Raw genomic sequence first — 27,210 nt, 5'->3', positions numbered from 1 at the left:
CACATGTGTTTGAAATCAACAAAAAATTGTGTAAACAACGGATGTATTTCAGGATTCCGTGAAATCCAGTGGATTTCGGAGCATAAGTATAAACTAGCTATTATGGACTTCGTGTAAACAAGCCTTTACAGTTCAACGTGCTGCCAAGCCATTTTGGTTTTTATTTCCCTTGAATGAGATATTGCGCTCTCGTTTTGTTTTTGTAAAATATATATCTGTCCTTTTCTTTTTTTGAAATCACGCCAACGTTTGCAATGCTGCCAACATTTAAAATACAATCTTCGATGTAGAATATTTTCTCTTGTTAAAACTAAATGAAAATAAAGAGTTTGGTGTTAAAAGTGTGTTAACAATTATCAAGACATTTGCCAAAACAACAATTGTGATCTACTTATGCAGCGATTCTTAAGTGTAAATGATCTGAAGACTCCTTGTAATTTAAACAGCGATGGCATACAAATTGTGTTTGGAATAATTAAATAATGGACATTTGCCACTCATAACATAATTGCAGACCAAGTCAACAATTTGTAGTGTAATTACGGGATGTCGAAATTAATTTTTGTTTATCGAATAGTTGTCATACGAATGAATGAATACTTTTAAATCCCATCTTAAAAAAAAGAAGCAAAAGTATTCGAAACGATTTTTTTAAAGAATTGCACTGAGAGAAAATAAGATGAGTGGTCGTGGAAGTCGTAAAAGAGGGAGGCCGCCAAAGACTCCCAATGAAAGAGCAGCTGGAAGTAAATTCAATTATCAGCTTCTAAAAAAACCGAAATATCTTAGTAAGAACAGTGATTCCCAAAGCACGCCCTCCGTTTCGCGGGCTTCTTCACCCCAGGAAAGCGACGGGAGCCGCAATAATAGAAAAACTACAAACAGAAGCCGTGGACGAGGCCGCAAATCCAATGCAAATTCGTCATATTCCAATAGAAAAAGTAAGTTTGTGATTTTTGGGAATATTAATATACTTGTTATTGTAACGCATTTTTGCGAGCGTCCAAACAGCTATTAATTTATTTAACATTAGTTCGGTCTAAATTTACTTTTCTTGATATTTCTACATCTCACAAACATGTTACTAATTGTCATGTATATTTCAGGTTACGAATCCGAATACCATTATGGATCTGATTTTGGAGACTCGACAGACAAAAGCGACGACGAGGATATTCTCATGTCTAACTCTGAAGAAGAAAGTGATGATGGAGGAAATGAAAGCGAGTCCGAATTTTCAATATGCAGTTTTAACCAGACTGGTTTAGGAAGACCCCCACGACCACCAAGTCCTGACCCAGTATGGCTACAAGATCGAGAGTATAACCCATTGGAATTGCCAGAATCGTCTCATGATTTGCTTATAGAAGGCGTTATGGTTATGAAAGCTCTGGGTGTGTACGAAGTTCTAAGAAGATTTCGACATTTAGTGCGCCTTTCGCCGTTTCGCTTTGAAGACTTTTGTGCCGCACTGGTTTGTGACGAACAAAGTGCTTTGCTTACGGATATACACATAATGCTTCTCAAAGCAATTTTGCGAGAAGAAGATGTCCAAGGGACACATTTTAGTCCGTTGGATCAAAAGGACACAGTGAATATAAGCTTATATTTAATTGACGCCATTACATGGCCTGAGGTTTTAAGAAGTTATGTTGAGAGCGATGAACAATTTGATCGTGACATTTTTAATATACTATCAAATGGGGAGTATCCCTACACTGGAATCGACGATCGAGTACGAGTTTTGCAGTTCTTAACTGACCAATTTTTAACGACAAATGCAATTCGTGACGTAATGTTACAAGAAGGGCCTATACATTACGACGATCACTGTCGGGTATGCCACCGACTGGGTGATCTATTATGCTGTGAAACATGTCCTGCTGTTTACCATTTGGAATGTGTTGAGCCACCAATGTTGGATGTACCGACAGAGGACTGGCAATGTGGCATTTGCAAAGCTCATAAGGTGAGTGGCGTTGTTGACTGTGTGTTGTCCCAAGAGAAGCAAGGAGTTCTAATTCGTCATGATGTGCTTGGGCTTGACCGGCATGGAAGAAAATTTTGGTTTATAGCGCGAAGAATATTTGTAGAAGATCAAACAGGTGAACAAGTGTGGTACTACAGCACGACTTCCAAATTTGAAACACTTCTTAACCTTTTGGATGGGGACGATTTAGAAACACGACTATATTCACAGCTCACAGATATGAAAGAAGAAATAATAAGGCAACTAAAAATAACAGAAACACTAACAAACGAGAATAAAAACAATAAAAAATCGTATATAGAATTGGAAAATGAACAGCAAAACAAGGAAGACGACAATATTGAAAACTATGAGTGTAGTGATGATCCTGTTAAAGATACTTCAAAATTACTCGCCGAAAACAAAGTTGTAACAAGACAAAAATCATCTCAAATAGCCAATGGCACGCAATATTTTAAACTTGGAATGGAGAATGCATTCAAAACTTACGTCAACCAGTACACTTCGAATCCAATAGCATTAAACAAACCACAAAGAAATGAAGAAAGAGATAAAAGAAGACATTTATCGCATAAGTTCTCGCTTACAACAGCTTCGGAATTCAAATGGATGGGTGTTACAATGGGTACTGTGGATAATATTATCTCAACTCTACGTCAAACATTATTATCCTTCGAACAAAATATTGCATCTCCATTTCTTAACCCAAATTGGAGTTCATTGAAAAAACTTTGGAGTTCCGCGGTTGCATCATGCCGCACTGCAGCTGATTTTGCTTTAGTACTTATTTTGTTTCAAGCATCTATTAAGAATGTAGTGTTTGCCAATGTATGGCATGAGCAACTAGGTCATACATCGTTAAGGCGCATAACAGCAGCTGAACGCGAAGATCGCAAAAAAATTGAGAAACGTGAAAAACGGGAACGAGACGACGAAGAGGAGAGGTATCGTATGGCTTTCAACTACATTAAATATACACTGGGTCTGAAACATCAAGTATGGAAACAGAAAGGTGAAGAATACCGCGTTCATGGTCAGTGGGGATGGATGTGGCTGTCCTCGAGTCGGCGTTGTGGACGGTCCCGACGGATATCTATTCGCGGTCAAGCCATGTTACCGTATAAAGTAAAAGTCCATTATTCAAATGGGAATGATGTGAATGAAATTGTGACGGTTGATCCGCGCACACACAAATTTATGTTACAATGTGAAGAAAATGCTATTCAAGGGCACGATTACTACTACATGGAGAACTACAAAAATGTTAAGGTACATACGGTGGACAACTCAAATATAGCTATAATAGATGTGTCTAAATCACTCTCTTCGCCTGGAAGACTCTTGTATCCAAAGGTTGCTAAGAAGTCTTCCTTGGATGATTTGTTGTCACGACGTATCCAACTTAAGGAGGCTGAGGAACTGATGTCTCTAAAAACTGAAGACTCTTGCTTTTCCGAGTCGAAGTTATCAGTTCCTAATAGCAGTTCAGTAAATTCTTCAACCACGATTTCCCCCTTAAAATCTACGTTTCTCGAGAAAAGATTACTTCGATTGGTGGATTCTCAAAAAAGCGGAATTACTCAAAACAATGCATCATCATCGGTCAACTTGGACCTTGTTAATTCTTTAGCCAAAAAAATTCAGAGTGTACGGCAGCAATTCAGTCAACTGAATCGCTTTGCAAAACAATACCGCTGCTACACGAAGGAGTGTAACACAAATTCCAATGCTGTGTCACAGATAACACAGAATACTTGTTATTCGCCGCTTTGTCTGCAAAAAGCCAGAGCAAAGAAAGAACTCTTGCTATTACTTCGTAAAGCCCACGCAGCTGGAAAAGGGTCTAAGGAAACTGTTGCAGCCATATTAGGGGCTGTTAAAAAGCCATCCATTCTTGAGCAGAAGTTAACAGAGGGCAAAAAAGATATGTACAGTTCACCAGACGAGTGTGATGAGCAGAAATGGCTAGAAGATACGCCGATGGATTTGATAAGTGATTGGGAGCAGGCTCGTAGCATAGCAATTCCCTTCGATGACAAACTTTTGCAAGAATGCATTATTCACAACACGAAGGAAGACAACATAGAGGCTACGATGGCTGGTAAAATAAAATCGGAAATTGATAATGCGGACAGTTCCACTATATTTGGTGGAGATGAGAAGATTGATTTCATAGATAATATGGATGTTTGTAGTAATGTAGAGATTGAGAGCTCCGAAACTACAAATGATGGCTCATCGACAGCTGCTGCAAATGTTGGTCCTGTGGATGAAAGTATTGATTACCAACAAGCCAAAAAGAGTAAAAAGGCAACAAAAGCAAGGACTAAAACGTATATTGGAACTAAAGATGTTCTTGATCAGACATTGGTTATGGATGTAACTCTAAAAAAGCAAAATCGTCGTTTTCCTATTCTTCCACGCATTCCAAAACGAGAAGATATTAAGTTTGAGAAGGAATATTATTCCAATGGAAAAGAAAGGATTTATGCTGCAAGTTCCACGCGAGGTCGCGTTTATTTGCATCAGGATATTACAAAGCTTTCACAAAATGCCGAGCAAAATCATGGAAAGTATACCACATCGACAAAGCACACAAATAATACAACATATTCCAAATTTCCACTTATATCGAGTTTCCTAACACACAAACATAAAACAAGTTTACTCGTATTACCGCGTTATGAGCTTTTGCGAATAGCACGAGTTGGAGGAAAAGTTCCAGCTAATGGGTTCCACCATTTGGCAAAAAATAATCAACTCGTTTGGTCATATCCTTGCTCCAGACCACTTTTTAAAACATGTTGGTCTTTTAGAACATCAAACGTCTCTACACTTTCAGCCATTGCACTCCAACTAAGAATCTTATGGGCATGCTTGCGATGGGATGATATGATTGCAAAGCCGCCTTCTGCAGATGGCAAACATCAAATGAATACAGAAACAGAAATTGTAACATTGGAGCTGTTGAAACTGAAGAATTCTGGTAGGTATGGTGAGCGGACACAATATCTAAGGCGAAAAGTTGTTGTACCTCTGGAAATGCCGAAAACTATTCGAGGTGAGTTAAACAATGTATATGAGTTACTAGTTAGAACTTTTTTTTGTAATTTTGCGATTGTAGAGGTGACTTCTATAAGATCCGGCCTACGAAAGCGAAAACGAGCTGAATCGCCACAACCAACGGAACCACAAGTTTCTGAAGAATGGGTAGAGGAAGACAAGTTAGAGTTATGGGAGATTAAATTCATTGGAGAAAAAATGGAGAAAGCAAAACTTATGGCAACAACTCGATCTATAGCACAACAAAGGCAAAGTGACATAGTACCCGGAAATGGTGGATCTTTAAACGCCAATGGCGGTGTTAATAAGACTTTGTCCATTAGCAAGAGTACCAGTGAAGATATAAAGGAGAAAATTGACCAACAACCAAAAGTTCAAAGAATTGCTATAAATCAAAATAAGAAACTACCACACGAATTGGCAAGGTCTTCCACACAAGGTATGTGAATCAAAATCATATTAGTATGTATGTTATTGAGTAGAAAATAATTTATTTTTAGCTAAAGGACAAATAATTGGAAGTAGGCGCGTAATTGTGAAGAACCCGGATGGTACAACAAGAATAATACAGCAAGCTGTTTCATCTCCGGCATCTAGAACAAATAACTGTACAAACCCAAGTGCTGTGGTGGCGTCTACAACTGCAGCTACGACAACACCAAATTATACAAATAATTCACCTCAAAACAGTCAAACGTCTAATAGCACTATTACATCAACGTCTTCATCACAACCAAGTCCCCAGCAACATAAAGTGCAAATAATACGAGGACCTGATGGAAAAGTTAGTGTACGTGGATTAAGTCCAGGCCAGCAGTTAATTCAAATGCCTGATGGTAAACTGCACGTTCTTACCACAACAAGTGCATCGTCGTCGACAGCAACAACTTCTGGTCAAAGTAAGTCGCTCTTGAAATAAAAAAGATGATTGTGATAACTATTTTTTAATTTTTCTCAGATATATTAAGCAAGAAATTGCCGATAAAAGCACCAGCGCCAGTAATAGCGCAAACTGCAAATACTCCTATGGTAAAACAGGTTACTGTGAAACAATTATCAAAGACAAGTGCCAGTGGTGGTCTTCATACTGTACAGAAAGTGAGTTCGAAACTTTTTTGCCTTTGTGATCTTTTATTTATGAATTATTTTCAGGTTATTTCAACGCCTATTCGAACATCTGCAACCAAACTTGCCAATCCGGCTTTGAATCAACAAAATCCAACGTCACCTGCAGTTCAGAAGGTAGTTTCTAATCTTGTGCCATCTACTGGTTCAAATACAACTAAAGTAATAAGCAGCAATAACCAAGGAATACAACAACTGATTGTACAGCCCGGGCAGAAATTATTGTTAGGACAGAATGCTCAGGGCCAAAAAGTTATAATTCAATCTTCACAGCAACAATCTACAGCTACAGGATTTTCAAATATTTCTCAAACGGTCCAATCACAAAATTCGAATAACCAGCAGCAAGTGATTACCAGTTCAAATACAAGTAGTGGAAACCAAATCAATCTTGAAACAAATACATCACAAAAAGTCATACAACAAATCGTAAATACTAGCAATGTCCAGCAACAAATTGTGGTAGGCGGTCAGCGAATAATACTCAGTCCAGGGCAAACGATTGTAACACAAAGGTCTGTGCCTACTCAAAATTCGGGCGTACAAGTTGTTCAATCGGCAATACAGAAAAACACTACCCAGCCTTCTGGAAATATTATACAAAACCCATCCGGAGGTGCAGGAAAAATTGTTAAGCAATTGGTAGTTCAGCATCATACACCGCATCCGTCTAATACCATTGAAAATACAAGCAACCATATTTCCCTGAAAACCTCTCAAAATACAATCGGCCCTAGCTCTGCAACAAATGCAACTTCTCCGAATGTAGCAAATAATCAGCAGCAAATTATTGTACAGAATTCCGCTTTGGCACAACAGTTAGCTCAGGGAAAACTACAGGTTGCAACAATAAATGGGCAACAAGTGATAATAAAACCATTGGGAAACAATCAAGCTCAAATAGTGGCCCATATTAAAACACAAAGCGATGGAAATTCCCACATTGTGACGAACACGTCAACGGAGAACCAAATTTCCCCTACCAAATCAGTACCTCCAGTATCGCAGCAAATCCAACAAGTAATATGGCGATAATAATACATACATATATAACAGTAATATTTTTTATTTGTTTAATATATAGGAAACTCAACAAGTAATACCACAAGTTGTTTCCCAACAACAACCTCCAAACCACTCGATGTCTATAGAAGAGAGCCTTTTGCAGGGTCAACCTCCTGGTACTGTTATTAAATGTGTGACAGCTCAAGTTATTCAAACAGATCAAGGACCACGTATAGTATTGCAGGGCCTGGTTGGTAATGATTTTACACAACAACAGTTGGCATTAGTACAGCAACAAGTGAAACAACAACTATTAAAAGGTAAGAATATTAATTGATATTTATTAAACACCACATTATAATGTTTCATTACAACGCACAGTGCGAAATATGGGCACTTTAGTGGAACTTTACTCATAACTTCTAATGTGAAGAACGTAGGTTACTAAAATTTTCCAAAAATGTTTCTTATAGTTGAGGGTCGTATGTGGATAACTATGGGCCAAATAGACCTGCGGTTTCCTATAACCCCCACATATCAGTGGCGTTTTTACGTTTTAAACCGATTTTGCTGCAAATTGGTATATTTGGGTTTCAGTGGATGGAGAACATATGTAAAAAATATTGTCAATATCTGTTCGCGTATTGGTATAGCCCATTGAGCAATATAACATATTTTGGCATTTTATTTTATTTTTATTTTTTATTTTATTTATTTCGAATGGGTAGCCAAGCCTATAATGCCATCTATGTTACAAAAACAAAGTTATCCTAAACTACACCTAACTCTGAACTTAATCCTTAAAACTAAAAGATATAAAAATATTTAATAACAATTTCTAATTACACGGGTTTTAAGCATATACTACTCCAAACAAATATAAAAGCATATAATATATTAAAAGAAGCAAAATATACCACATTTTAGGGACAACTCAATAAACATAGCTATGAATTTATGAATTTGGCCATATATCATGAGATTGGGAATAAGTGTACAATTTAGTTTTAAAAGAAAGAAGTGATCCCCCAAGACTCTTAAGTGAAGGTGGCAGATTATTTAATGCACGCGAAACTCTGATAAAAAATGACTTCTCCAACATTGCACAGTGGTCCTACTTGTATGGGAAGGTGCGACAAAAATATTTATAATCGTCGGATCAATCTGATTTTTTCAGTATATGCTAAGAGTAAGTCAAAAATACTTTAGCCAAAAAATCATCCATATGGGTCCAGTTTTTCCTATAGCCCCCATGTAGCGGTATCACCTGATTTCAGGTATTTTGAAGCTTTTATCTACATTTTCGACCCTAATTGGCTGTACTTTGGTATTTGGGGTTCCCAATGGTCAGAAACCTTCTGTGCCAAAAATTGTAGTCTTAGTTCCAGGTTTTGGTATAGCTCTCATATTACGATACCTCCCGATTTCAGGTATTTTGAAGATTTTATTAACATTTTCGACCCGAATTGATTGTAATTTGCCATTTGGGGTTCTCAATGATAAAAAACCTTCTGCGCCAAAAATTGTGATCTTAGGGCCAGGTTTCGGTATAGCCCTCATATTAGGGTACCTCCCTATTTCAGTTATTTTGAGGTTTTTATCTACATTTTCGGTTCGAATTGGTGCGACCGAACTTTACATTGTTACTTGTTTTCCATATAATATGTAGCATCATACTTATATCAAAAATATACAAATGTAAAAAATACAGTCATAAGTAGATCCCAAAACAAGAATGTCTAAATCTTTAAAGAAAGAAACCAAAACAAACAATTAAAACACAAAACAAAGAAGAAACTGAGAATACAGTAATACGGCATATTCAATGAAACGACCAGAGGCATCGTCAGTATTTTTAATGTCACACACGGAAATGAAAATATATGCAGCTGGAACCAAATTTTTTGTAAACTTAACACTATTTCGAACATTCTTCAAAAAATTTGGAGAGTGGCGAAGGATGGCGAAGTTAGTAAAACTCTACTTCAATTTTTAGGACTTGGAAAAAACATCCACAAAAAAAGTATTATAAAAAATGTGACTTCCAGCACATTTTATGCGAATAATGTGTACACATTTGTACATGTACACACTGAGGTACTGTAAAAAGTCATAACCTTACTGATGTTTTTAAAGTTTTTAGGAGATCATACATAAAAGTCAACTTCTTCTGTTTTGTTTTGTTAAATACCGTTATAAATTACAAAAACAGTGCGGGAATATTAAAATATAATATGTTTAGAGAAAATTTGCTGAATTGTCGCAGAGATTTGCTGATATCGATTTTTCGATTTTTGTCGCAGGTTGGGATCAGTGTGCACTGGCTTGATTCTTGGCAAAATAATTTGCACATTCCTCTCCGACCTACCGAAGGAAAACAGTTCGAAAACGCACACCGGTGTCTTCAAGTTTACTATCTTATACAAATATAAAAGACACCTAATGATAACAAAATTACGAAAACTACAACCGTGAAAGCTCTCGACATAGCTTGAAATATGCTGACGCCAATTTATGGAATAAATGTACCGTACCACTCTATTAAACAATAAACGCAATTTACGCAAGACATAACCACACGTACCACTAAAAACTTCAATACCATACAACATGAGGCAACACGATATCCAACGTGTATAACTTTCTAAGTGCAAAGATAAGCTTGGACACAACCGTATTAACATGCGCCTCAAAAGTCAAATTTTTGTCAACAATAACACCCAGACAATTTGTTATAGATGTTGTTAATAAGTTAAATTATTAACAACATCTATAACATTATTATGGATGGAAATAGTAATTGAACCTTCGGGGATATTGCCAAAATGTATTGCCTTTGTTTTATTCGCATTAACACTCAAACCATTAACAGACATCCAGTCAACTAACATACTAACAGTGAAATTTATTGTATTTTGAAGAACGTCCAAAAACACAAAATCACCAACAAACAACAGCTGAACATCGTCAGCAAATGCAAAAGACAAACAATTTCTACTTGCAATACAACTAAACAGATCATTAATATACATTATGAATAGCAAGGGACCCAGGACAGAACCTTGTGGTACACCACTACTCACAGATAAAACGCTGGACGTACAATTACTACTACTCACATATTGCTTCCTACAACAGATAAGAATACATAAGTCTACAAGCAGAGGAGGAGAATTTAATTTTTATGTTCTCCGTAGGCAGAAAACCGTTTTGCAAAATATTAGCAACGTATTTCCTAGTTTTGCTATAGCCCCAATATGAAGTGGCACCTTATTTGGGATATTTAAATGGTGTTAGGTAATTATTGCACACCGAGTTTGATTTACTTTAAAATTTGTCTTCATTAAATAGAAACCAGTAAGGAAGGGATCAAAGTCGGTCGGGGCCGACTATATAATACCCTACACCACTGTGAATATGTAAAATATATATGGGAACTAAATCCAAATCAGAACAGATTCTGACATAATTTTTCACATTTATTTGTAGACCAAATTCCGTCACATAGTCCAAATATCATCAAAATTGGACATACACTGGTGTGCGAAATAATAGAGCCACAGAAGTTATAAGATATTAAACGTTTCTAAATCACTTCTGAAAAGTGTTTTATGGCGTAAATTGCATTTTTATAGTGGAACATTATTTCGTAAAGAAAATGCAGTCAACATTTGTTCAATTTGGGGGTTGACCTTGTATTAGGCAGGGTAGAGCCTGTAAAGAGGTGTGCGAAATAATAGAGCCACTATAAGTAAATAACACAATTTCGTAAGGACATTTAAATTTGACCGTCAAAATCATAGGGAAAACTTTAGTTTCCTTCCTAACATTATTTTCCTGAATGAACCTGTACCAAAAATTAAATTGTAATTCCCCTTCTAGAGTTAAGCACTATAAAAGTCGGCGATATCATGCCCCTTTGAGTTAAATTTGAATTACAATTTTCTACTTTATTGTCGTCGAAGAAACATTCTTCCAGACCAATTTTCGAACATTAATGATACATGTGGTCCCCTATGGTGGATTTGTGACCATGATAATACTTAAATTTGTACTGCAAGGATAGTTAAAAAATGAAACTTGAACTAAAATACCAACTATTTTCAATGGCCTTTCTAATTTATCGATCCTAATTATATGGCTACACTTGGTATTTGCTTTCAGACAATTTTCGAAGCTCAGAAGAGATCTTACGAAATCAAAAAGTCATTTAAAGCAAGTTTATAAAACGTTTTTGTTTGGATATTTCTTGATTTTATCTGAAAGTTCTTGGTAACTTTTCCATGTTGAGAATTGAACCCACTTTTCTAATAAAGCGGGTAAAATTTGTTGTAGGATTTATCAGAATGTTCCATTTTACTAAACTAAACCAAAAAATTGCGCATTATTTGCATGGGCAGTACAATTTTTCAATTTTATTTGATTCAAACCTATTCTAATGATCGCAAAAATTGGACACTTTTTTGTACATTTTTTATTATAATTAGAATATTTTCCGAAAATATGGCAACACCGTCAAGTTTTTTCTTGGGAATGTTGGCATAGGATAGGTCTCTCAAAAACTAAATAGTATGGATCTGTAATACGAACTCATCAGAAGATAACTTAACATATAAAAAGAAAAAAATTCAAACCTATTCAGATGACCGATATATATGGGGCTATATCCAAATCTGAACCGATTTTTACCAAAATAAATAGCGTTCGTCCTTTGGCCAAAAAAAAAACTATCTTCCCCAATTTTCATGCGAATCGGACAATCAATGCGACCTATACTTTGTTTACAAAAATACATGGACAGACGGATAGACAGACGGACATGCGTAAATCGACTCACAAAGTGATTCTATGTATATAAAAGGAACTATGGGTCTATCTCGTTTCCTTTTGCATGTTACAAACTAAAGCACAAAGACATAATACCCCTTACCACAAGGTGGTGTAGGGTATAAATATTCTAAAAAAAAAAAAAACAATTCAGGACATAGATCCTTGCTTTGGCCCCTCCCTCCAAGCATCCACATACATTAGTAAATTAAAATAAAAAAATCAATGTTTGAGATTTTTTATTTTTAGTATAGTGTCATTGATATAACATAAATTTTACAAATTGAACGTTTGAACTGAGAATATGTTTATCTTATTACACGGTTCTGCAAATGAGTATATCACCTAAAAGCATCTGGTGCAACTATGTAGGCTTTGACTTAGATACTTAATGATGTCCTGAGAAATCTACTCAAATTTGACATTTTTTTTATAAAATGTGAATAAAATTCGCAAGAATAGTCATAAAACTATTAAAAGCAACATTTCTTAGTATTGGTGAACGCATTTTGGGATAAACGAAACAAACATTGACGTCAAATGCCGGTCCTTCTATCAAATTTTTTAAAATATAGATATAAGAATATTCCAATGACTTTCTGAAAAAGTCGCATATCTCTCAAACCTGCGCAAACCTGCAGCTAATTTTTGGTTTGTACATAGAAAAATATCCTACTTCTCAGAAAATGTGCGATTTTTTCTGCAATACTTAAAAAATCCTCAAAAACTTATAAAAAAAAATAATTTAGTAGACTTTTAAAAAAGCGCATTTTTGGGGAACGGATAGCAACCAAACTAAATTAGATATTACAACTCCCCAGCAAAATTTGAAGGAAGGGGTTCCATGCGATGACGTGATTTCATGGCATCTGTTGCATTGATTCAAACGAAGTCGTGAAAGATCCGATCTTTTCATTAGCCTTTGAACCTGCAAAGGAAGTCGTGAAAGATCCGATCTTTTCATCAGCATTTGAACCCATTCCATCGATCCAATAGAGACGAATTTTGTGTTTTTATTTATACACATTTTTCTAAATATATAAGATTAATTATTTACAATAGGTTTGATGTTGTCGGAGACTCGAAATCACAAACAACTTTGTTAAAACTCTCGTCGTAATGATAATGTCATTGTAAAGGGTTGGTGAAAATTACATGCCAAAGCATTGGTGGAAATGATATGCCAAAGCATTGGTAAAAATGACATGTCAAAGCATTGGTGTAAATAACATGCTTTGGGTCCAAAAATGAATAGCATCTTTTGGCGTCCACGCTCATATAAAATTCATCGATGAAGATGCTAAAAAGATGACATGCCAGATCACTTGCACCCATGATTGAATGGCATCTTTGGCATCGAACATTTTGCTGGGTCTATAAAATAATTAAAAAATTGTCAAGAATTATAACACCGACAAAAAATATGGTCTTAGCTTACCATTTGTTTGTATATATTGTATTACTATATTACTTAAGTAAAGCTAGAAGCAATTTTTAAGGAAAATAAATATTGTAAAACAAAGTGCAACTTTTAAGTGCATTTCTACCCAGCAAAATGTTCGATGCCAAAGATGACATTCAATCATGGGTGCAAGTGATCTAGCATGTCATCTTTTTAGCATCTTCATCGATGAATTTTATATGAGCGTGGACCCCAAAAGATGACGTTCTTTTCTGGATCCTAAGCATGTCATTTTAACCAATGCGTTGACATGTCATTCACCAATGCTTTGGCATGTCATTTCCACCAATGATTTGACATGTCATTTTCACCAATGCTTTGACACGTCATTTTCACCCATGCTTTGACATGTCATTTTAACCAATGCTTTGGCATGTCATTTTCACCAAACCCTTGGCATGAAATTTTCATGTCTTGTTTGGAAAATGGAAATGCTGTATTGAAATATGGTTTTCATGAAAAACAAAACTCAAACAAATTAATTAAATAAAACTCTTTATTAATTCAAACGAATTCATGAAATAACTACAATTAATTTATCAGTTTAGTTTTTCAAAAGTTTACATCCAAAATTGCAATGTAATCACCACCGCTGCAACGCAAAAGATTACTTCCTCCGTTCTCCGCAACTGATATTCTTTCATCTTACAAAAGGTGTTTTCAATTATCTTCCCATCACCAGTTCAGATTTCAACATGGACTCCAAATGCACTCCTTTAAGTACTTTTATTTCGTAAATTACTTTTATTTTATAATTTTGTTATTTTATAACAACATTTTGGTAATTTATACTCTTTTGTTTAGTGACGGAAATATGTAGGGATCTACAACCCGGCTTGCTTTAGGGATCTCTAAGAACAAAATGTAACGAACGGGGAGGAGAGACTTTTTATGGAATTTATTTTTAGTTGTTTCTTTCCAAAAGTAGTTTCTTCTTTATTTTCAGATTCTTGTTCCTTTTCGTTTCGTTTCAAATTCCAAGAAGCGAGATTTGATTGATTTCATTCTATGTCAGATTTAGAACAGACAAGGGAACTTTTAAAATAGCAATGTGTGCAGTCCGATTCTATTTTTAGCTCGATGGTTGGGACTTCATATAATACCAATTGTTTAGAAGTTTTAGTTGTTTGATATGCCAGAAATGTAAGACAACATCACGACGACAGTTCTAACAACTTTGGTCTGTTCCAGAAACTGCAAGAATCTACTTATTTTTACTACGATAACAATTTTTCCTTTATGTTATCGGAAAAAATAGTAAAAATTAGTAGATTTTTGCAGTACTGGAACATACCAAAATGAAAATAAACAGGTGTGTAATAAAAACACAAACATCATCTCTATTGGAGCGATGGAATGGGTACAAATGCTGATGAAAAGATCGGATCTTTCACGACTTGCTTTGAACCAATGCAAAAGATGACATGAAATCACGTCATCGCAAAGAACCCATTCCGTCAAATTTTGCTGGGTAGTTGTTTCGCGAGGTAAATCACAAAACTGAATATGAGGCATTTGTCGTAGGATACTTAGCAATGGATCCCAACAATAACATCGTTAGTTCTATGTACTTTAATTTTTGAGTAAAGTTCCACTAAAGTTCGCATATTTCGCACTGTGCAACGTCGCCAAATTTAAGCGCGAACAACCAAACTATTTTTTGTTGATGTTTTCGATTTATTGGTGCGAATTATAGCGATTCTACTGATTTGTAGAGAAAATATATTTAAATCATTAAACGTACACAAATAACAATTGAAGGCGGCAAGTATTTGAGATCCAAAATCGGCTGCGCGTTCATATTTTTGCCCAAAAAATCTTTAAACAATGAAATATAACCTCAACAAGTTTTAGGAGTTATGTCAGAGTAATCAAAAGAATTGCTTTCTTTGAATGTGTATTTGTTGCAAGCACATCTCCTCCTACTCTGCCCTTAAAGGAGAAGAGTTTAAGTATGAATGACAGTACGTTTGAGTAATTTAACTGTAAGAGTAATTGCATTTTTTCTTCCTTTATCCTATGGGAGTAATGTTTTCCGAGTGGGTCCATCAACCTTTTGTGGCACCCTGAATTGCTCTTAAGATAACTTTTACTAGCGGTATTTACTAATAGTGGTAAATATACAACTCTTGTAGATGTACAAGGTCTTTTTTCAGCGAAGTGTGAACATCTTTTTGTTCACACTTGTAACAAATCAAAACATGTTAACCTCATACTCAGTCGGTTTTCATTTCATTTCATTTATTTCACATGTAATTTGAGGCGATGGGGCCCATAAATAAAAAAAATTACAATATATGTATGTACGCATTAAGCTAAACCTTAAATAGGAAAAACTACTCCATTTTTTATAAGTAAACATTAAAAATTCTTAAACGAATTTCTTAAAATATTATTGTATTAAAAAAAAAAATATAAATAAACTATAAAAAATAGTAATTATCCTCCCTCAAGGAAAAATGCGCATAAGCAAGATAACTAATACTACACCACATTAGGCATAACCACAAAAAACTATTTTTTTTTTCTTTAATGGCTGCCTTCTCAGGGGCATTAACGAAAATTAATGTATATGTAATAGAAAAATTCGTTTCAATAACACTATTTGAAATGCTGAAGAAGTTTGTTGGAGTACGTAGTATACGAAACACCAAAATTTTTTAACGCAGGGGGCAAAACATTATATAGACGAGCCACTCTAACTAGGAATGACGTATCCATTAAATGAACAACTAGGGGAATTTGCAACTGAAAGCTTTTTATTACGCTTTTTCCAAAAATTTGTTTTTTTGGCCTCTATTCTCTTATCCACCCTTATTACGGTTGGCGTTGTCGTATCCAAAATTGCAAACTGACGTGTCGTAATGTTTAATTGGTGTTATGTATGTATTTGTACAAAAAAACAAAAATTTAAACTTTTAAAGAATTCTTTTAGTAACAAAAATTTAAAGAATTATTAGTAGATCATTTTTAAACTATTAATTCAGAAGAACAACTAACCCTACAGTTTTTACAATCAAAATAAGTGTTCGGCGTAGACGTTTTTGTGGTCGTTGTCGTAGGGATACTTTTTGGTACCACCCCAATAAAAAAATTTTTGCCGAGATCGTACCGAATTCGGATGTATTTTCTGCACAAGTTTCCATTTCTGATGCCGTAATCGCATGCAAAATAGGTCCGAATTTGTGTGAAGCGTTTCGCAAAATTCGGAACGTTTTGTCCTTGGAAATTCAGAATGCTTATTGGAGTTTCTTGACGATTTACCTTAGAACAATTTAAGGAAATTCGAAGGTAAATTCTGATATTTGCCCGAAATTCGGCCAGAAGTCTAAAAAAATATTCGAAAATGATTAGAAAATATTTATATTCGAAATTCGAAATTCAATTCGAAATTCTTTCAATTTCGGATATTTTTCTAAATTTTTTAAAGAATTTTACCAGAAATTATGTCTGAAATCTAAATATACAATCGAGTTCGAGCAGTTGAAGAGTTCGTGCAGAGATTCGAGCAAAAACTCTTTTTGGTGTTCGGAAACCTATCAGAAAAGGTAAATACTTTCAAACGCAAACTTAGAAAATCCGGTAAATTTTCTGAACAGCTTAAGAAAACTTCGAAAAAATTCTAACATCAGAGCGCTCGACAAGAATTGTTTATTGGGACGTAACATTTACGACAACGAAAATTTTTTTTCTCATACAAAATTAAAAAATATATATATTTTTTAATTTTAAAACAATTGTTTGAAATCATCTCTTGAACAAAAACTAAGAAATTTGCATTGCATGAATCGTTATATGAGGACTCTAACAGATTTTCAATAGAAAGTTTGTCATCTGATAAAAATACGAAATTTATCTTATGCAAATTAATAAAAGTAGTAAAGTTTGTATTTATTGTATTTATTTTCCAATATATTCCAATGATTATTAACATTGCCAAAAATTCTTTTGAAATTGATTTGTTTATATTTTTATATGCTGTCGTTTACAAAATCGGTCACGACTCTTTCCTCGTATTTCAACGCCATACGTAATACCCATTTGTCGTATTACGCGATACGTAATACCGATTTATTTATATTTAAAACGAGAAATCCGTTTTGGGAATTACGAATGTATTTCTTTTGATTTTTTAAGGATATAACATTCTATAAAAGTAAAAAATTGTGTTGAGAGGCCAAAAGGAAAGACAAGTGGTTGATTTGACCGTTGCTTATGAACTATGCTTAATTTTATTGAATTCACTCAGAGCAGACTAATTACTTACTACTATTTCATACATCACATAAAACATCTGTTAGTGATCTCACAAATGGCTAAATGGTTATTCGGTTATTACAATATTTATTACAACACTCTCCCTGAATAAGCATTTACCATAATACAAAAAATCATAGAGTTCATATTAGTCCAAATTGAGTGGAAAATAATTTGTATTTATCAGCAGCTACAGCTTTGGTGAATAGATCTGCTAACATTTTTCCTGTTTCCAAGTATTCCAGACAAATACGACCAGTTTCCAAATTTTCTCGAATAAACTTGATTCTGATGTCTACATGTTTCGTTGTTGACGAGTATGAACTATTGCGTGCTATTTGTATCGCGCTCTTATTATCGCAGTATAAAGTTATGATATTGGTTACACTCAATAGTTCTCGTTGAAAACGTTGAAGCCAAACTGTTTTTTGCATTGCAGCAACAACTGACATAAACTCGACCTCAGTTGACGATAAGGCTACTACTGTACGTTGTCTTTTAGTACACGACGATATTGGTCCTCCTTGCGTCGTAAACACATAGCCCGTAGATGATCTCCTGTCATCTACGTTGCCGGCCCAATCAGCATCACAAAAACCAACTAATTCGCCACCTGATTTGGTATATACTAAGCCTTTTTCAATTGTGCCTTTCAAGTATCTCATTACTCGTTTAACTGCTTTCCAGTGGGCTTTCCCAGGATTGGCATTAAAAGTACTCAACAGATTGACAATATAACAAATATCTGGTCTCGTGTTTTGTGCAGCAAACAGATATGAACACACGGCTTCCACATATGGGACTTTGCTCATCTCCTCCTTATCTTCTCCAGACGATGGGCACATTTCAATGGATAATTTTTGATTCATATCGACTGGAGAAGATATTGGTTTGCTGTCGTCCATACCAAAACGCTTTAAAACTTCTTGCAAATATTGTGATTGAAAAATTTTGATACTATTTTCTGACCGCTGTATTCTCATTCCAAGTACAGATGTTGCTTCTCCAAAATTTTTCATCCCAAAATGTGTCGATAGCTCTTTCTTTAATTTATTTGTCACATCCATACTGGTTGAAAATACTAACGCGTCATCCACGTATATAGCAACGAACAAAAATTTGTTGGACTCACGATAATAATAAACACATTGATCAATCTCACTCCTTTTTAGTCCTCAATACGCAAACTCGATTCGTGCCATCTTCATAACCTTCTGGTTGAATCATATAAATATTTCCTCCTTAAGCTCACCATGGAGAAATGCGGTTACGGCATCGAGTTGATGGATGTGCATGTCATGCTTCACTGCTAGTGCCAACAAAAAATCGAATCGAACGTCTCCTCATAGTCGATTCCTTCCTTTTGACAACAGCCTTTAATCACCAATCTTGCCTTATGTCGAGTGTTCAATCCGGATCCATCTGATTTTGTCTTAAAAACAAACTTGGATTTTAATGGTTTTCTTCCGGTTGGCAAATCTAACTCCCATGTCTTGTTATGTGCAAGCGACATTATCTCCTCATCCATTGCACTACGCCATTCCTTATCATTGCTTGACTTCATGGCTTCTTCTAAGGTGATGGGATCATTTGCAATAAACGCAGCAGCACAAAAAGTATAATTTGCTCGTGACTTTGCAGCCAGTCTACCTGATCGACGTACCTCAGTATCGCTATTTCCACCAGAAATTTCTTGATCAGCATCTTCAAACTCCATATTATCGTATGAATATTCATTGTATTCCACTTTTAAACTGTCGATGGAAACATCGGGGGGTTACTCTGTATTGCGATGCGAAAGCAAATGCGATGCGAAAGTTAAATGCGTAAGAGTACAATTTGGTACTCTGTATCACAAACGCAAACGCTTCCGCAAAATAAACTGAAAATATGGCCGGCTTTCGCAAAATAAATCGAAAATATGTCAAAGCTGGCTGTACAATGTAAACAATAACGAAGAATGAGAAAAAAAAATGTCAAAAAAATTGTAAATAAAAACATTTAAAAAAAATTTTTGTTCGGTACGTGCGTTTTTAAAACTTGCTAATCGTCTATAACAAAAAAATATGGATTCGGTGGCGGAACGGATTACAAGGAGAAAAAATGTTTTCGTCTCAATAAAGATGCGGTTATGTACATTTAGACAACTAATGTATTGCAAAAACCAAAATTTGAAAATGTTCATTTTAATTGTTCGTTTATAGCAACAAATTATGTAAATGCTATACGGTTTCTTGTGCAAATCTCTTGCTATTGGTCCTCAAAACAATATTTCATTTAACGATACAAAGTGTTTTCTACGATATCTAAAAAATACAATGAAAAATTAGCATTGCTTACTACTTTGGGTGACAAATAAAGAATTTGGAACAAGTGTCGTTTAGAAGCACCTCTCGCATGGGTCTGAAATTTTTACCATAGGTAGCCCTTGGTACCCTGATTATAACGATATTTAATTTTCCAGAGCTAAGTCTATACTTCCCGAGATATGGGTCTTAAATTGTTTACTTGTATCATCATTATTACTAAAACCTATGAAATATGAGACTCGACGAAGAGTTCTTTCCAATGCCGCAAATAATTAATAATTGTAATTTGATTTTTTAATAATAATTTATTAAATTATTATACGTCAACATTTTAACAACATTTCCCGAAAAGAATAAACAATTTTGATGTAAATACAAGCATTTAATTGTGCTAACTTACATGATTCGTTTCCTTTGCGTTTGGTGTTTTGTTAACGCAAGATATTTGCGCTTATCGCACGAGTTTGACATACGCTTTCGTATTACAGAGTACGGTGATACAAGATTTGCGAAAATTATATGCGAAAGGAGATGCGAAAACGTATTAGAGAGTACCAATTACTTGATTCGGTACAATTTTTCTTACGCATCGCAATACAGAGTAACCCCCTGGATTCTCGACTACTTCTACTGCATCATCACGCTGTGCTTCTTCTACTATACACGCCGCTCCCTCGTTGTCGTTTATGACTTCTACTAGAGTATTGCGAACTTCATTAGTATTATCTGTATCAGTGCTACATACCTGATTCTCCATAAATACGACATCACGGCTAGTTACAATTTTCTGCGTCTTCGGGTTGAACAAACGATATGCTTTGCTCTCTAGACTGTACCCCACGAAAATGCATTCAGTCGACTTAGCTTGAAGTTTTGACCTCTTCTGTTTGGGAATATGTACGTACGCCTTGCAGCCAAATATTCTTAAATAATCCAATTCCTGTTTTCTGCCGGTCCATATTTCCTCAGGACATCTTGATTCTTTTCTGCATGGAATCTTGTTCAAAATATATGCTGCGGTAACAGAAGCTTCAGCCCAAAATTTGCTGCCAAGTCCCGAATCCAAAAGCCTTTCCGTCACCCCATTTTGCTGCGGCGTAAACGGCGCTGATTTCTGATGAATGATTCCAGAGTTGGACAAATACTTTTGGAACGCTCCATTGACGTACTCAGTTCCATTATCTGATCGAAAGATCTTTATCTTCTTAGAACACTGATTCTCCGCCATATTTTTAAATTTCTTAAAGGCTTCAAACACGTCAGATTTGTTTTTAACCCTTTCAGTTTCAAACATATTTTCTGCCCATATAAAAACATTGTTAAATGTCAAATATATTCGACAAATGGACTGGGAGGGTTAATTGGTGTCAAAAAAACTTTTCTCGAGTAGTCGTCCACAAACGTGACAATATACATACCGCGCACCAGAAAATGACTTTGGTTGAAATGGACCCATCACATCAGATTGAACAAACTCTGTGACATTCCTCCTTAAACGAACCTCTGGACTGTTTGCCTTGAATACAAATTTCACACTTCTGGCCATCAACCTTAAAGTTGAATTCATTTGCAGCTTTTAATTTGTTTAAGGTATTATCACAAATATGCCCAAGTCTTCTGCGCCAAACACTTGTATTGTTGTTTACGGTAAACGCTTTATTTCTAATTATAAAACGTAAACCAATCAGTTTGTACAAATTGTTCTCCAACATTGCCTTTGCCACTTCAACGCCATCATTTCCAAAAATTGTTCACATATTTTTATCAAAAATTGCTTTGTTGCCATTCGCCGTTAACTGTTTCACTGACAACAAATTTGTGCCAAGAGATGGAACAAATTCTACATTAGTTAACACTGCATTTGTCTTTTTACACCCATCATCCAATGCCACTCTCACGTCTCCTACACATTCAACCTTCATTGTGTTGTTGTTCGCTACCGTTACTTCTCTACCAGGAGGGTTACTCTGTATTGCGATGCGTTTGCGTTTAGTATTTTGGTAACGCAAGATATTTGCGTTAACGCACGATTTTTATATTGGCTTTTGTACTACATATTGTGGCGGTGTCAGAAAGGAAAAAGGAACAAAAATACTTTAGAAAGGAGATACGAAAACGCAATAGAGACGCATTTAATTTCCTTACGCATCGCATTTTTCTTACGCATCGAAATAGAGAGTAACCCCCCAGTAGTTGTGCGAATATTAGACAAAAGCAATCTTGAATTTGTCATGTGAGCAGTAGCGCCAGAATCGATGTACCAATCTTCTTCTGCATTTATGAGCTCATTTACACGAGCGAACAATGTTCGCTTGATCGCTCTAAAACGTGTGTTCCGTTTTGATTGTCTCTTTCTGTTTTTGCGCACTGTTATAATTACCAATTTTTTTCTTGTTGGGACAATTTCTTATGAAATGACCCTCCTTCTTACAACCATGGCACTTTAACTTCTTTCTACTAGTATACAGTTAGTCAACTTAATTATTGCAAAACCAAAATTATTACAAAATTTTAAATAAAACATAATTTTATTGGTATAAATAAATATCATTATTAATATGTATTTTTGTTAACAATACAATTCTTACACATGTATATTAATAAATAAAATAAAAAGTAGCCAAATTTCACTATACATTTTCTTAAAATTAACAAAAATGAGTATAACTCATTATTTGCACTGTCAACTAAAGAATTGCAAAATTCACAACTTTTCAGTCTTTCACGGTATTTTGTTCTAATATTTCGTATGCCCACATTTGGCATCAAAAACTGCTTGTAAACGTATCTGAATTCAATAAATATGTTTCGGAATGTCATATTCCAATGGTATTTTTTAGTCATTCTTCTTTATTGCATTTTATTTAGTGCCCCAGGTTAGTGGACGACCTATTCCCGAATTTTTCCTTCAGGTGTACCTATGAATTTTCGAATGATACCTATGAATTTCGATGATTTCTAGACACTGGAACGGGATGTAAATAACTTTGGTACAGTTGTATAACAACCAAGTTCTACATAAATTAGATTTATGCTTAGGGTCGTTATCTTGGTAGTTATATTGGTAGTATATTGTTATAATTGGAATAGACCAAATGAAGCATATTTTTCGAAATCCGTTTACCTGACTTTCTCTTTTTCTTAATATACTGTCTATGTTATACACACAAAAATTAATTTATGATCAAAAATTATGGATCTACATGTCCACATACCATAAAAGTCATAAAAATCATTAATTGGAAAAAATCGCGGGAAAATCCCACGATTTTATTGCACATTCATTAATTTTGCAATTATTTAGTTGACACAACAAAAAACCAGGTGACTATCCTTTTTGTCCGTTGTTTTTGTTATTTCCAACCGATTTCTGGATTTATTGGCTTGATGTTGTCATTAACAGGTAAATCAACAGATTAGATTAGATTAGATTATTTTATTGAGACTTCCTTTTTTTCCATCATAGCATTACTAATAACAATAACATTTCGTAAAACTTAAAACTAGAGTGTATTGTTTTAATAACTATTAAGTGGATTTGAAATGCGACATGCTTATACAATTTTAAGTGTATTAAAAATTAAATAATTATCCCATAACTAATTAAGTTAAAACAGTGTTTGCTCCCGACACTTGATGTTGCGCATAGAGTTGTATCTATTAAGGTAAAAAAAAAAATCAACAGATATTTACAAAAAGCCCAAAATTATTGAAAGAATTTGTTGTAGTAATTCCTGATTAAACATGTAAATTTTTAAAAATGCATCGTTTGTAATAATATAATTGACTAACTGTATATCTTTTTTAACACAAATGCGGCGTCTTCCTTTTTAAATCCATCGAATTTAGCATCCTGCAGCAACAAATTCTTCACCACACTCAATTTTGTCTTCGAATATTCTACTGCTAACACCATTGACTTAAATTCTTCTGGAAGTCCCGGCAACATAAGGGATGCTACCAACTCATCATCAATTTTGAGTCCAGCCTGTTGTACCTTCATCGATGCCATTATCATTCGGTTGACGTAATCTTCCACGTTGTCGCAATCAGATAATTTCATCTGCACCAGTTGTTTCAAAAGCTCCACTTTCCTTGTTAATCCCGTGTCTTCATAGGAACTCACCAACGCCTGCCACGCTTCCTTAGCTGTCTCTGCTTTGGCAATGTGCGCAAAGTTACTGGGTTCCACCATCAAAGTTATTTCAGCTAACGCTTTTTCATTGTTCTCTTTGTCCTTTTCATTCGCTTCTGCCGCCAAACCATTTTCGATCATTTTCCACCAATTCTTTAATATAAGATACGATTTTGCTTGCCGCTTCCATGTATCAAAATTTTCACGGCCTCGCAATTTCTCAAATGGAAAAGACATTGTCGATGCCATTTTAATCGCTTCTCACTTATATTACTTGAAAATTATCACTTTAAACTTCTAATTCGCCTCTGGGCCCATAACCTGTTGAGAGGCCAAAAGGGAAGACAAGTGGTTGATTTGACGGTTGCTTATGAACTATGCTCAATTTTATTGAATTCACTCAGAGCAGACTAACTACTTACTACTATTTCATACATCACATAAACATCTGTTAGTGATCTCACAAATGGCTAAATGGTTATTCGGTTATTGCAATATTTATTACAACAAATTGTCGTTGTATATCATTTTTCATCACATAAAAATATTACTTACGACTCGCCAACCGTAATAAGGGTGATTGTTTAATTTTTCCCATTTTGCACCACAAAAAAGCACAGTGCAATAAAATAAAACTACATATGTATGTCAAGTAACCCTATATGGTTACTGCCATGGCACATGAGTTTTATTTTATTTTTTTCTGAATAAAGTTTTTTCCCATTTCCCATCTCCCCTCATTCTCAGTAAAGTTTGAATTGGGAATTTGTTCCCATGTGAAATTGTGGAAGAATGAATTTGGTGCCATTTTGTGGGAAAAATGTTCCCAGCAAACAGTGTGGGAGTTTGACTAATATGTTCAAGAAATTTAATATTTTTATAAAAAGCAAGTCGATATATTCCTTTTAACACTTCTACATGACAAAATTATTGCAAAAACAGTGTCCCAGTCTTCGTACATAGCATATAGCATTTTCCTTAATCGATGTAAAAGTACGACGATAAAACAAGGATGCAAGTTCTAATAGTGTGAATCTGTTCCTACCACAGTTCTTCAATGAAGTTTCGAAAGAAGAGCGTATTTTAATTAACCTAAAGAATTTATTATGTGAAAATCGAAAACGTTGATATTTCGACACTACAAAAGTCTTCGTACACCCAAACAGAATTTATCGAAACGGACACTAATGGGTCGATTCCATATTGCGACACGAGTCGTGTCGCGTTGTCCATCGTTGCTGCGACAAAATTATGTGTGCTGAGTCTGTTCACGTTTTCTCGTTCTGAGAGAAACAAACAGATAATTGTTCCGCAGTTGACTCCTTTTTTGGAAAAAATTTGGCCTGGCTTCTTTTTCGGTGCGGTATATGGGATTTCTCTTCCGGATTTACCATTATAATAACTGGAATAGACCAAATGTAGCATATTTTCCGAAACCGTTTACCTGACTTTCTCTTTTTCTGAATATACACAAAAATTAATTTATTATCAAAAATTATGGATCTACATGTCCACATACCATAAAAGTCTTAAAAATCCTTAAATGCAAAAAATCGCGGGGAAACCTCACGGTTTTATTGCACATTAATTCATTTTGCAATTATTTAGTTGACACAACAAAAAACCAGGTGACTATCCTTTTTGTCCGTTGTTTTTGTTATTTCCAACCGATTTCTGGATTTATTGGCTTGATGTTGTCATTAACAGGTAAATCAACAGATATTTACAAAAAGCCCAAAATTATTGAAAGAATTTGTTGTAGTAATTCCTGATTAAACATGTAAATTTTTAAAAATGCATCGTTTGTAATAATATAATTGACTAACTGTATATCTTTTTTAACACAAATGCGGCGTCTTCCTTTTTAACTCCATCGAATTTAGCATCCTGCAGCAGCAAATTCTTCACCACACTCAATTTTGTCTTCGAATTTTCTACTGCTAACACCATTGACTTAAATTCTTCTGGAAGTCTCGGCAACATAAGGGATGCTACCAACTCATCATCAATTTTGAGTCCAGCTTGTTGTACCTTCATCGATGCCATTATCATTCGGTTGACGTAATCTTCCACGTTGTCGCAATCAGATAATTTCATCTGCACCAGTTGTTTCAAAAGCTCCACTTTCCTTGTTAATCCCGTGTCTTCATAGGAACTCACCAACGCCTGCCACGCGTCCTTAGCTGTCTCTGCTTTGGCAATGTGCGCAAAGTTACTGGGTTCCACCATCAAAGTTATTTCAGCTAACGCTTTTTCATTGTTCTCTTTGTCCTTTTCATTCGCTTCTGCCGCCAAACCATTTTCGATCATTTTCCACCAATTCTTTAATATAAGATACGATTTTGCTTGCCGCTTCCATGTATCAAAATTTTCACGGCCTCGCAATTTCTCAAATGGAAAAGACATTGTCGATGCCATTTAAATCGCTTCTCACTTATATTACTTGAAAATTATCACTTTAAACTTCTAATTCGCCTCTGGGCCCATAACCTGTTGAGAGGCCAAAAGGGAAGACAAGTGGTTGATTTGACGGTTGCTTATGAACTATGCTCAATTTTATTGAATTCACTCAGAGCAGACTAACTACTTACTACTATTTCATACATCACATAAACATCTGTTAGTGATCTCACAAATGGCTAAATGGTTATTCGGTTATTGCAATATTTATTACAACAAATTGTCGTTGTATATCATTTTTCATCACATAAAAATATTACTTACGACTCGCCAACCGTAATAAGGGTGATTGTTTAATTTTTCCCATTTTGCACCACAAAAAAGCACAGTGCAATAAAATAAAACTACATATGTATGTCAAGTAACCCTATAGGGTTACTGCCATGGCACATGAGTTTTATTTTATTTTTTTCTGAATAAAGTTTTTCCCATTTCCCATCTCCCCTCATTCTCAGTAAAGTTTGAATTGGGAATTTGTTCCCATGTGAAATTGTGGAAGAATGAATTTGGTGCCATTTTGTGGGAAAAATGTTCCCAGCTAACAGTGTGGGAGTTTGACTAATATGTTCAAGAAATT

At 35.0% G+C, this 27,210-nt stretch overlaps 1 protein-coding gene across 3 annotated transcripts in view; it reads left to right on the top strand.

Annotated features, from left to right (window-relative positions):
- Positions 1–233: 233 nt before the first annotated feature.
- Positions 234–27,210, top strand: part of E(bx) (nucleosome-remodeling factor subunit NURF301 E(bx)) — a 75,490-nt gene continuing 48,513 nt past the window's right edge. For all 3 annotated transcript variants that reach the window (XR_012412713.1, XR_012412714.1, XM_073984676.1), the window contains exons 1-7: positions 234–941; positions 1,107–5,051; positions 5,115–5,492; positions 5,554–5,952; positions 6,012–6,151; positions 6,206–7,198; positions 7,263–7,503. Coding sequence is in view for 1 of the 3 variants with exons in the window: in XM_073984676.1 (XP_073840777.1) it covers positions 680–941; positions 1,107–5,051; positions 5,115–5,492; positions 5,554–5,952; positions 6,012–6,151; positions 6,206–7,198; positions 7,263–7,503 (6,358 nt within the window). In the remaining 2 variants the exon portion in view is untranslated. The remainder of the gene's footprint in view (positions 942–1,106; positions 5,052–5,114; positions 5,493–5,553; positions 5,953–6,011; positions 6,152–6,205; positions 7,199–7,262; positions 7,504–27,210) is intronic.

Source organism: Musca autumnalis, unplaced genomic scaffold, assembly GCF_047663935.1.
Source record: "Musca autumnalis isolate F117 unplaced genomic scaffold, ASM4766393v1 scaffold_4, whole genome shotgun sequence".
In the NCBI taxonomy this organism is placed as follows: Eukaryota; Metazoa; Arthropoda; class Insecta; order Diptera; family Muscidae; genus Musca; species Musca autumnalis.
This window is presented reverse-complemented; position numbering and strand designations above follow the sequence as displayed.